Source organism: Eurytemora carolleeae, unplaced genomic scaffold, assembly GCF_000591075.1.
Source record: "Eurytemora carolleeae unplaced genomic scaffold, Eaff_2.0 scaffold464, whole genome shotgun sequence".
NCBI classification, from domain to species: domain Eukaryota; kingdom Metazoa; phylum Arthropoda; class Copepoda; order Calanoida; family Temoridae; genus Eurytemora; species Eurytemora carolleeae.
Genome location: NW_019396450.1, coordinates 218,379 through 231,511, shown reverse-complemented (window position 1 = coordinate 231,511; position 13,133 = coordinate 218,379). Strand labels below are relative to the sequence as shown.

Here is a 13,133-nt window from a genome sequence, read left to right as displayed (position 1 = left end):
CACTAGCGTTCCCAGCCTATAGTGGAAGAAGGGGGTTGTGAGATTGGTTAGATTTATCACTTGAAAGTGAGGTTTATTACATTTAAAACGATAACTCAAGAATTATCCCACAATTTTGAATTTGAATTGCAAGAGGGGTGGATACATGCTATTTCTTAGTAGCAAAATTCAACTCAGAATTGAGTCTTTGCCACAAACTCTCCTCTAAAAATCCCTATATCTTTGAAAGCCATGATGTTGTAGACAAGACAATAGATATTTCAAACTATATATTCTGTTAGATCAAATAATCCAAGTTTAAAGTATCAAGGTCTAAATCAAAAGTTTGCAAAGATGCAGTAATTTGAACATTCGAATTTGTGGCAAAGACGAAATTTCTTTAGCTTCATTTTTCAAATAAATATTCTAATTAGGTAACTGAGGAAGATAATAATGATCGAGTAAATTTGAAGCAAGCATTAGGAAATATTCTTAATAAATTCCTTCATAAAATACTTGGCTTTTAGGGCGCTTCGCACTCCCTTTTCTAAAAAGTTTAGCTTATAACTGTTGCCTGAAAGTGGCCATTTATATTTATTTTTGAACTTGATTGATTTTTCAATATTTGCGCATTTCTTAAACTAGTGCTTGTCAACATTTTTTGCTGGCAAAGGTTTAAGCCCACCCTCTATCGTCTATACGCCCCCACCCACCCGACCCCTTCTTTACCTCTGTACATAGAAGATAAGTAATTGCTCTAATATTCCGCATTGAAAGAGATGGAACTCTATAATCAAAGAAAATTCACCAGGAACAAACAATATAAATTGTTTACATTAAACAATATATATTGTTTACATTAAACATTATATATTGTTTACATTAAACATTATATATTGTTTACATTAAACAGTATATATTGTTTACATTAAACAGTATATATTGTTTACACTAAACAGTATATGTTTACAGTAAAAAATTCAGGAACATAAACAAAGTCTGTACCTATCAGGCTTAGGTTTGTTACACAGGCTAGATATATACTGACTGCAGTTCAGCTTTCACGGTCTCGGCTAAGTGGGTCTATAATCGTAAGGGCACAACATGGTATATTGTTACAGAAGGTTGTTGACTGCCATCTAACCGCCAGTGCATATCATATCCATTCAAATATTAAGTTTTACAATTCTTAACCTAATGTTTAACATTAAACATAAAATTAATGAATTTAGTCTATTTTTGAAGGTTTTACTTTTCATATTTGTATCCAAAGGATCCTTAAATATTCCTGAATACAGATGTCTGCTTATTGGTCGTGTGTACTCCAGTTGTCTACGATGGAACCTGTTGTAGAAAATATCGCATATTATAGCCTTTAATAGATCTCCGTACTCTCTTGTCTGTGGTTTGCTACAATTCCTACAAGAAACTTCAGTACACTTTGTAAACAAAGATAATGGAATTCCTGGTGTACCTTCATTGGTCCTATACTCTATAGTCTAGCGAGGGACAAACAGTAAAAATACCGCATTATGCTTTGCAGGATTAAAGGAACACTTTAAAAACATATTTTAAATTAAAGGGACGCTTGGAAAAAAAAATCTTTAAATTAAAGCGCACGCTAGAGTACTTGTATACATATATGCAGGCTGTATGTCCGTAAAATGTATGTTTGCATGATAACTCTTGTTTCTCAACTGAAAAGAGGAAATTACAAAGACACTGAAAACAGATATTTATAATAAAGGAACACTTAAAAAACAAAGCTTTAAATTAAAGGGACACTTTAAAACCCAATTTTTAAATTAAAGGGACACTGAAAACATATCTTTAAATTAAAGGGACACTTTAAAAACCAATTTTTAAATTAAAGGGACACTGAAAACATATCTTTAAATTAAAGGGACACTTTAAAAACCAATTTTTATATTAAAGGTACACAGAAAACATATCTTTAAAATAAAGGGACACTTTAAAAATAAATCTTTAAAATAAAGGGACACTTTAAAAACAAATCTTTAAATTATTAAAAACAAATCTTTAAATTAAAGGGACACATTAAAAACAAATCTTTAAATTAAAGGGACACATTCAAAACAAATCTTTAAACTAAAGGAACACTTTGAAAACAGATCTTTAAATTAAAGGGACACTGAAAACAGATCTTTAAATTAAAGGGACACTGAAAACTAATCTTTAAATTAAAGAGACTGTTTGAAAGCTAATCTTTAAATCAAAGGTAATCGTTGAAAACATATATTTCAAAAGCAGATCTTTAAATTAAAGGGTCATGTAGCAGATCTTCCTGAAAGAGGGTCAATATTAAACAAAGGTTTAAAAAATACTTTGGAAATAAATCTTCCAAGAACTGTTCCTTTAAAAAGCTCTTTCAAAGCAATTTAAAAAACTGCTAAAACTGTTAAAAAACTATATTCAGTCAAAGCACAGATATCTTTTGACATTTCGACGACAAATCCTTAAAGGGAAAACTACCAAACAGATAATTTCATAAGTTACCCCATAATCTTTTTTAATGTTTCGTAATTTTTATTTAATGATAAAATAAAGTAATAAGAATATCTGAATACAGAAATAATGGCCGAGATCGCTTCATTTATAAACGAGACAAAAAGGTAATTTTTCTCTTGATTTAAAAGCATAAACAAGGTACAATGTTACAGTTTAACAATAAATTATTAAAAGGTTGCAAACCATCAAACACAAAAGAGAAATCCTTAATTGAAAAAAAATTATTACGAATCATAATCAATGCTCACAGATGCAAGCCATGATTAAATAATAAATACATAAAATTATATTTAATTTTATTTAATTTTACGTAACAAGATTTTATTCTATACTCTATGAAAAAGGATATTGTTCTACATATATAAAATATTATAATAGAAATTCATAACTTTTTAATCTTTCTGAATAGATCCTTTAAAAAAGGGCAGTAATTCAAATATAAAATGATAAAATTTACTCCAATTAGATTTATTTGTAGGAAGAAGGATATTGTGGATAAATACCGAAGTGAAGATGAATCTTCTATATCCAGGAAGATTTCTAAAATGAACATGCATTCCCTTGGCAAGAAATCTGCCAGAATTTCATTAAAGTTTCTCAGTTCAATCGGGATAGACAGCTTGGTGAGAATAGGGGGAGTGGGATTCATGTTGTGTTCAGTGCCCCGGAAAATTCCAAAACAGAGAGAGGGGGATTGAATTTTGTAGATCCAGAAAAATAATTAAATTAGTATTTATTTAAGGTTAGGTTAGGTTAAGACACTTTCTGGGCCGAGCGCTGCGGCTAGGACAGGTTAGGGGGCCGAGCGCTGCAGCTAGGACAGGCTAGGGGGCCAAGCGCTGCCGCCACATGTCTTACATTTAAGACCCCAACAGCTGTCAGTCTCTACGCAGGCATCCCACAGATATTATGTTGCTGGGTCTACAAAATTCAATCCCCCTCTCTCTGTTTTGGAATTTTCCGGAACATTGGACACATTGGACACAACATGAATCCCATTGTGCCGTGAGAATAGGCCTAGACCTTAAAGGGACTGTCGACATAATTTAAGAGTTACATGGCCGATTCACAACGGTATTCATAGCGAGACATTGATAAAAATATCTAAAAGTTTTAAATTCTAAAACTTTCCATCAGAAAAACCACAAGGATATCTTTGCTGAGATGAAGGCAGGGAGTAAAGAATAGACGGGAGATATAACTGACGCGGTTCGCCCTACCATATGATTATACATGCTTTGCAGACGGGCACTCCATTTGAATAAGAAATGTTTGTCTGATGTACAATTTTACCGCGTATACAATAACCTATTTTGAATATTTTTTTTTACAAATGGAGTACCCGTCTGCAAAGAACGCTTAATTATATGGTAGGGTGAACCGCGTCAGTTATATCTCCCTTCTATTCTTTACTCCCTGGATGAAGGTCTACAGGGTACCGATGTAAATAGGCCACGTCGATCTCTTATTGGAGATTTACTTGAAACCTATTGGAATATGTCCCTGCGTCGACAGCAAAAATTGTCTTAATAATGATGATGTAGACTAGCCAGATGATCTAGATGAGTATGATAATCATGATGGTGAAATGATGATGATGATGATGATGATGATTATTATGATGATGATGATGATGATGATAATCATGATAATAATCATCATAATGATGATCATGATAATCATGATGATGATGTTGACCAAGATAATGATGATGATGATGATGATGATGATGATGATGATGATGATGATCTAGAGAACTGATGATGAGTATGATGAGCTGGAGAAGCTGTATATCCAGCTGACCAGCTCCGTGAACCTGTTCTTGCAGAACCTGAGCAAGGTGAAGGAACAACTTCATCTCGCGACAATCTCACAGTACAATGTTTCACAGAATATTACAGACTTCTACAGGTAACTCGCAGTTTTTGCTATACCCTCTTACCCACCATTTTATACGTTCTCTTTTTTTCTTTTTATTTCTCTGCAAAGGTGAATTTTGAATTTCTAGCTTCAAGAAATAATGGAGAAATTATCAGAATTAAACCCTTTCGAGCCAGAAAAACCCCAATATCTTTCACATTCTTGGTTTCAATGGTATACCATAATGTCAATCGGACTTTGCTATCTTTGCATAAAGGATCACACGAAAAACGTTTACAGACCCCTTATTGTGATTTGCTTGGTACTTTCCCAATTACAGTTTCCCAAGGGCGACAATTTCTCAAGTGGCAACTTCTCTAATGTACACGGCAACTTTTCAAATGGTAGGATAGGCCTACTGAGACGCCGTAGGGTTGTAATGAGGGCCGATCGCTGCTGCTAGGTCAGACAGAGGTTTCCTCTTGGGAAATTGCACATTTGGGAAGTTGCCTGTACTTGGGAAAATACCCTTGGAAAGTTATCGCTTGGGAAAAGGTCTTTGGGAGAGTACTTGGGAGAGTACTTAACATCTTCTTTAATTTTCAAATACATTGATTTTCAAGCTAACCTGAGTCCGAATTTAATGATTTTGAGCTGCGTCTCAAATCCGCCAAAAACCGGTTTCATTTAAGCGCCGGCTTAAATATTGAAACATTGAATTTTTAAGTTGAACCAACAATTTTGAGCCGCGTCTCAAATTTAAGCCGCGGCTTAAATTCTTTAAATTCGGCCTCTGATTAAACCATTGATACAATATGCACATAAAGTTTCTTAAATTTCGAAATCCAATTCCACATTTTTATGGGTTCACATGCACTACATAATGACATGTACATTTATGTATTTTATGTACAGTGAGGTGAAGAGCAATGAGGTGGAAGCGTACCGTACTGCACACTCATATATTCTTTCCTACGTTTGGAACCAGTTCGTAAGTTTTTTTTTTTACTTTTAGATAATTAAATGTTGTTTTCGGAAAAGTTTAAAATAATTTTTTAAAGATTTTTTAGTTTTGTTTACGCGGCGTAAGCTTTTTCACTTCGGTGCTTCTGATGAATTATGGATTGGGAATTCCTTTTATTTTTGATTTAAAACCAAAACATGTAAAAAAACGTTTTGCAGTTTTTGAATTTTTAAAACTTTTTTGGCTAAAACATTTTTTTTCGGAGGAGGTTTAAGTATGGAATTGTAGTGGAAAAATGCAGTAGCTGTTCAAAAACCTGTTAAAATCCTTTTAACAAAAAAAACCTTCGTTTCTTTTTTTCCTGTTATACATTTTTAAGAATTCGACATTTAATTTGCAATTTTAAAGGAATCTGTGAACTTTAAAAAAATTATTTTGACCTTCGCAATTGATAACAAACAGGGAGAACAAATTTCTTTTAGAGAAATCTAAAGTAATTGAGTTGGGATTAGGAAGGAAAATAAGGATTTGGTCCTTTCCTGAATATCCAACGTGGACACTTTTAATTGCCTACTTAATCCGCTCTTTTCTTTCTCACCCACAATGATGGCGCACAAAATCATAAATTTCCCGGCTTCTCTGATTGGCTGTTCTGGTTTTTCCGAACCCCACTCGATTGGTTGAGTTATATAAACACTTTTGATGATACAAACCTGAGATTAAATTGTCTTGAGATTAACAAAAAGAAAAGATCAAGCATTGATCTCGATATCCATAATTCTAAAGTGTTTAGAGAATTTGAGCCGCTGCTCAAATATGGAATGATTTCCACTTAAAATTGTATTTAATGTTTCAAGATATAAGCCGGCGCTTGATTGAAACCGGTTTTTGGCGGATTTGTATCGCAGCTCAAATTCATTAAATTCGGACTCTGGAGAAACTGCAAAACGTAATTTCAATTATTTTGATTTGGGGTTTCTCTATAGAAGTGACTTGGGCTTATTGTCTCAATCTGGGCTTATCTTAAGAATTAAACTCGTGTCAAGTTAGAAAAACGATTATTTCTTCCACATTATTGATCAGATGATAAAGGTTTCAAGGGTACCGTTGCAAACCGGGCAAGCCCTTCTTTAAATAAGGAGTCTCTGGAGACTTCAACGGAAGTCCCTTTAAAACTCTATTATTAGAATCAGTTGGTTGAGTGTCGAGTAGTTCGTCCTATCACACAGCTCCTGGATACCTTCTCCAGTCCAACTCGTCTTATGAGTAAGAGAACGGATAAACTCATGGATCTAGTAGCTGCCAGTCAACGGGCTAATAGGAATAAAGACCAGAAACTTAATAAACAGGTAAACAAGCCTCCACACATTGCATAATTCGAACCCGTACAAGGATCTACCCAAGGTTATAATGCAAGGAAAGTTAATTTCAGTTGCGTATACTCTGCGTTCATATTGAAACCAGTTCTCTCTGGACGGAATTTGTAAATAATAATAGATGCATCAGTGTTCGTTTAGTATCCGAGGAGGTTAAAAGCATTGAATTTTGAAAATTTTTATAATTCACATAATAGTTTCCTATGACCAGAATATTTCATTGATTTTTATGTGAGAGATGGATCCCATATCAGGCTGTGACATCCGTCTTGTGTTTGCATTACCGCCCAGAGACAGTACACTGCAGTACAAAAGATTCTTACACCTCTGAAATAACTTTCCTTGCATTATAACCTTGGATCTACCGTTCTAGTTTAGTTGTACTGTATGTCATTGCCCTTGTACTGCCAAATTTTATGCAAGATTTAATTTTTTTTCCTTAAAAGCGTAATTTCAAGTGACCCTCCATGCAAAGATGGATATGTCCGATTAACATTGGTACCCTTTAAAGCGTGGTCTGATCAAGTATAGAATTAGATATAATCCTTGATCAGTCCAAGGTTTAAAAGGTACCGGGGTTAATCAGTCCAAGGTTTAAATAGTACATTGGTGAATCAGTCCAAGGTTCAAATGGTACCGTGGTTAATCAGTCCAAGGTTTAAATGGTACCTTGGTGAATCAGTCCAAGGTTTAAATGGTACCTTAGTGAATCAGTCCAAGGTTTAAATGGTACCGTAGTGAATCAGTCCAAGGTTTAAATGGTACCGTTAGTGAATCAGTCCAAGGTTTAAATGGTACCGTAGTGAATCAGTCCAAGGTTTAAATGGTACCGTGGTGAATCAGTCCAAGGTTTAAATGGTACCGTAGTGAATCAGTCCAAGGTTTAAATGGTACCGTGGTGAAAGGTCACTTGAAAATACACTTACAGTCCCTTTCAGGGGAAAAAATAAAAGTACCAGGGTTGTATAATAAGGTTGTAGATACTATGGATGCGCTCCAATATTACAAAAATGTCGTCTTCATAGCAATGGACACTCAAGATCCTCATATGACGTAACAGATCGTTGGCGGAAGCTGAAGTTACAACGTTGCTGGTGATGGGGGGAGGGGAAACGATTTTCTTCGCTTGTCAGCTGTAAAAGCGGAGAAAATTTGTTTACCCGCCTCTCACCAACAAAGTTGTCATTTAAGCTCCCGCCAATAATATTCAATAATAATAATATTCAATAAGAAAATGTAGTATATTGCAAAGTACGCTTCTTGCAATACTGTGTTTTTTTTTCATTTTTGCGGGGGAAAAACACTATAGGGGGGCCTTGGGTAGAGGGCCATGCGTTTCCAATGTTTGAATCAAATAAAGTTTTTTCATCATAATTTCTCTGCGTTCTGTGTTTAGATCAAGGTTGTATAACAAGCCTGAGCTGAAAACTTTAGAATGGTGAATATCGAGATTAATGCTTGATCTCCTCTTTTTCTTAATCTCCAGATTAAATAATGCTTGTTCTCCTCTTGTTATTAATCTCCAGATTAATTAACTGGTCGGGATTAAGGATATCCCATTCTAAAGTTTTCAGCTCTAGTTACTCTCGATGCACTCCAATGTACGGAAAATGTCGTCTCCTAAGATAGATAGATTAAACCTCATATAACGTCACTCTCGCCTCTATATTCAGTGACGTCATATGAGGTTTTCATCTATCTATCTTAGGAGCGTACAATAGAGCGCATCGAGAATTGGAGAGTAACCCAACTTATTATACAACCTTGGTTTAGATTGAGATTGAACTAGAAACTTCGAAGACGACCTATATTGCCTTAAATAGTCAGCTGTTATCAGAACTACCAACATTGATACAGGTTTTAATGCTTATTTTTATAATTAATTATTTTTGTGTGACACTCATTTAATGCACAATATTCGTCTTTAAAATTTGTTGGATTGCACAATGGTTTAAAAAAAACATCACATTTTTACTCTTAGTTTAATTATTACCCGATGGTGATTTTAAAACAATGTCGGATTTGTTCAACCCTGCTCTGAATAAATGTTATTTTAATTAATTTATTAAAGCTATCAAATGACCTTAACACAGTTCTTGGCAGATATTTATTTTCCATTGCAAATTATTGTTTTTTAAATCTATCTGATCTTCATAAATGTTAGTTAAGAAACAAATTAAATATTTTGATGTCCCATATATTGGACCATGCATGGAAAGTTCCGGTTTTGCAGGAACTGTTAAATACAAGAATGAATAATTTATATGTTGAAGAATTAGATGATTACGTAATAACTGAAATGATAAATATGTTATGTAGTAATGAGTAATGTCGCCTATTTGTGCATAATTTTGCATACTTTTTTTCTTTTGTAAAATTATAAATTCAAAATTTCTAAACAAATTTAAACAACACCATTTATATATGTTTCTGTGTGAATAAATCTTCATAATAATATATTAAAAACAGCTATATATACAACTTCAGTTTTACAAATTCCGAATTTTCTTTAAATATATTAATATCTTAGCAATACATTGAAAGGACTAGACAACTCAATATATTGTAAAAGCATTATTTATTTTTACATGTTTATATCTTTATATTGTTTTACATATTTTTTTTTATAGCTTGGAACCGATGTGTACAGAGAATGTGTACATCAGTACATACTATTAAGAAAACTGTTCGTGGGCCGCGCAACTAATAAGCTTCTCAATCTGATGAATGTAAGTACTGAACGGGCATAACCATCTGGAGGGTCACTTGAATTTACGCTACAGCCCCTTTAAAATGTGTCGTTAATATTTGATATTTGATATTTGATATTTGATGATAAAAAAATAATTTATCAAAAAAGTTTGCACAACTTATACTCTCTCTTTAATGTGATCTTTCTTTAAAAATAATGTTTTGTATGAAATCTATTGAAAATAGAAATAACAAATATAAAAGTAAACCTAATTTACAATTAGCTTTCTCTGGGATATCATCGGTTTCAGATTGTTTGCTTATTTGCTGAATATGATCTGTCTAAACCTACTACTTTTATACCAAATTGTATATTTATTAATTTTCGTATATATTTGACACAGTTTTATATCAATTTCTCGAGACAGGTTAGGTTAGTGATTAGCTTTCAGCCTATACCCCCTTTCATTTTTCCTTTACTGTCCCTTTAAGCCTTTCTTACGGTGTGAATCAAAGATATAAAGTGTGTGGGGACTAAGGTTGATAAAATAATTATATTTAATCTTTCTTGAGTGAGTCTTTAGTTATTTAAAACCATTTTTCGAAGCAATGTTTTGCTTCGTAATAAATAAACAATATAGCTAGGTTTTTTTAAGAAGACATTTTTGAATTTCTAAAATTTACCCAGTACATAGAATGGAACGAACTTGTCGACTCTTTCAAGTTGGATCATTTCTGGGTTGATAAAACCTCTTAGCACATGGTAGCAGAAATCGTATCACTGTCTAAAAGTGTATATAGCTTTTAAACGAAACAAACAATCGATATGCCTGTGTTTTTTCTAAATGGTCAAATCTTCGGTTTGCAACCAATTGTGTCAGCGACTCATTGATTGAAAATTTTTAATTTAGAAACCTAAAAAAAGTTTAGTTACAGCTAAAGAAAATTTTTAAGAAGAAAAATAATAATTTAGGGGGGAAATTTCAATTCACTTGTTCCCAACGAAAAAATACAAATATGAATGTGTAAATTAAGATGGCGTATTTCAGAAAAAGGTAAAGTTTGTCCAATGGGAAATTTTTTTCTAGTTGCCCTTGATGCGAAGTAGTTCTGCAGATATACTTGAAGTATTCCTCATTAAACATTCTCTCATTGGAAACCAAATTGGTAGATTCTCATTTGCTTCGAAGGTAACTACTGGACAATTCAGGTCAAGTCAGGTCAAGTCAGGTCAAGTCAGGTCAAGTCAGGTCAAGTCAGAGGTCAAGTCAGGTCAAGTCAGGTCAAGTCAGGTCAAGTCAGGTCAAGTCAGGTCAAGTCAATACCAATACAAATATATAGTTCATCATTTTAGTGATGTTATGTAAACATACACTGTACTGTTTTATTTTTCAAATTAAACTATATTTTTATCAGAATTTCCGGTGTGAGGACAATTTTAGAAGCAGTTCCCCCACTGATACTCCTTCCAGGGAGCATGAGGTATACCGTATACCGTATACGGAGTAATAGCGATGTATACAGTTATCCAAATTATGCATCAAATGTTGGGATCGGAGGTTAATTTACAACACTTGATCTAAATTAGTCACTTTGAAGAATTTAAGTTTAAGGATAAGTGCTATGATCCCTTAACTTTTTTATTGCCTATCGCGGCAGTCACCACACGGGAAAGTTCAAGGGAAATTGATAGAATCCGAAGGACCATGTGGCTCAAAATGTCACAATACAGATATCTGCTTGAAACCGGGAGTAACAACACAAAAGTCAAACTTTAAAGTGCACTTTCTATTTGTAGCCCTGGCTGTGCAAATTTAAAATCTTCTAAATTCGAATTTCCAGCTTGAGTTTCGTTATCAAATACAAAAATTAAAACAAAAAATTTACTCTATTTTTTTGGTATTTGATAACTTAAAAATAACTCTTTTAATGGTTTTATTTGTATTAATACTATGGAAACAGGGATATATGTAATACTAAATTTTAAAAAAATGAGTAAAATGCAACATTTTCAAATCTTATAATTTTTCTAGAATCCCCAGACGGCTCATCATAAAAGCTTTCTGCTGAATAAATACCCTACGAACAGTATCTACCAGGTAACTTTTTGAAAATTACGAAAATTATGAAAATTATGAAAATTATGAAAATTTACCAACACTTTTCAGTTTTCATAGAAATTAATGGAATTTTACTTTTCCAAGGGTTCTCAATATATACCAACATTACCTATAAAACACCCAGCGCGCAGCGAGGGATGTTTTATAGATAAAACTGATCAAGGGAATCCGTGTAGAAATAAAATTCATCATTAAAATTTTATCGTATTTTGGGATGAAAATGCGGGATTTTATCCCCGATAACGCCGAAGAGCGGGTCGTTTTTTTACTTAATTGTCCCAAGGGACGTGAAGTAACTTGGCATCTATTGTTCCACGAAACATGACATTAAATGAATAGTTTTAAATGTTTTCTTCCATAAATTTTAATTTCTTTGAAACCAAAGAGAATAATTAGAAATATCACATGGCAGTCATATTATAGTAAATTTGGTTTCAGAGTAGAATTAATTTGAGTAAAAGATTTTTTAAAACAAAATATAACTTCAACAAGTCTTTAATATATAATATAGTATTTGGAAGAAAACATTCCCAACTATTCACCAACTGTCATGTTTCGTGGGACACCTTGTATCATCCTCTCTAGAGATTAATGAATTCTTACTCCAGGTGATTAATGACCTGACGGTACCGGAGGAAGGATCTAGTGGTTTGAAGGGTGGGATGGAGCTCCGAGTTAGGGTTGGAGACCTGGTCGGAGTTATCCAGAAGAAACATCCTATGGGGGACAAGAGCAGATGGTTTTGTGACACGGGACAGGCACAAGTCAGTTCAGAGACTGTCCATGTTGTTTATAGTCACCCTCCATTTTAAATATTATATCGTATATACTAGATTTACAAAAATATCCAGGTTTCTTTAAAATAGTGACAATGGCGGATATGTGCTTGGCAGAGAAAAGTAAACAAGTGTATAGAATTTATCCTTTCTATATTAGAAAAACGTTGATTTCTTCATCTTTTTGCTCAGAAAAAGGTTGTTCAGAGGGTACCATTGTGACATGCAACTTTTTTTTTTTTAAATGAAGGGCCGCATAAAACTTCTTTAACATGTCTCTTTTTAAAAGCATTTTTTTAATTATTTGACCATTTTCTACGTCTTTTTCTGTAGGGGTTTCTGAATTCATCGGTGCTTATTCCGGCAGGGAAGAGTCTAGAAACTGAACAAAACCCTTTGAACAAGTGGCAGAGTTCAGAAAACACCGGGCCTCAACAATCAAAGGTATAAACCAAAGATAAATAAATAAGGATTGAAGGCACTAATCATGATATTTAGGATTGAAGGCACTAATCATGATATTTAGGATTGAAGGCACTAATCATGATATTTAGGATTGAAGGCACTAATCATGATATTTAGGATTGAAGGCACTAATCATGATATTTAGGATTGAAGGCACTAATCATGATATTTAGGATTGAAGGCACTAATCATGATATTTAGGATTGAAGGCACTAATCATGATATTTAGGATTGAAGGCACTAATCATGATATTTAGGATTGAAGGCACTAATCATGATATTTAGGATTGAAGGCACTAATCATGATATTTAGGATTGAAGGCACTAATCATGATATTTAGGATTGAAGGCACTAATCATGATATTTAGGATT

At 33.4% G+C, this 13,133-nt stretch overlaps 1 protein-coding gene across 1 annotated transcript in view; it reads left to right on the top strand.

Annotated features, from left to right (window-relative positions):
• Positions 1 to 12,745, top strand: part of LOC111703518 (dynamin-binding protein) — a 28,898-nt gene extending 16,153 nt beyond the window's left edge. The window contains exons 17-29 of the mRNA XM_023475475.1: positions 414 to 462; positions 2,570 to 2,612; positions 2,987 to 3,131; positions 4,262 to 4,419; positions 5,284 to 5,359; positions 6,520 to 6,681; positions 8,482 to 8,565; positions 9,339 to 9,437; positions 10,488 to 10,589; positions 10,816 to 10,881; positions 11,433 to 11,498; positions 12,128 to 12,283; positions 12,629 to 12,745. Of these exons, the coding sequence (XP_023331243.1) occupies positions 414 to 462; positions 2,570 to 2,612; positions 2,987 to 3,131; positions 4,262 to 4,419; positions 5,284 to 5,359; positions 6,520 to 6,681; positions 8,482 to 8,565; positions 9,339 to 9,437; positions 10,488 to 10,589; positions 10,816 to 10,881; positions 11,433 to 11,498; positions 12,128 to 12,283; positions 12,629 to 12,745 (1,323 nt within the window). The remainder of the gene's footprint in view (positions 1 to 413; positions 463 to 2,569; positions 2,613 to 2,986; positions 3,132 to 4,261; positions 4,420 to 5,283; positions 5,360 to 6,519; positions 6,682 to 8,481; positions 8,566 to 9,338; positions 9,438 to 10,487; positions 10,590 to 10,815; positions 10,882 to 11,432; positions 11,499 to 12,127; positions 12,284 to 12,628) is intronic.
• Positions 12,746 to 13,133: the final 388 nt, after the last annotated feature.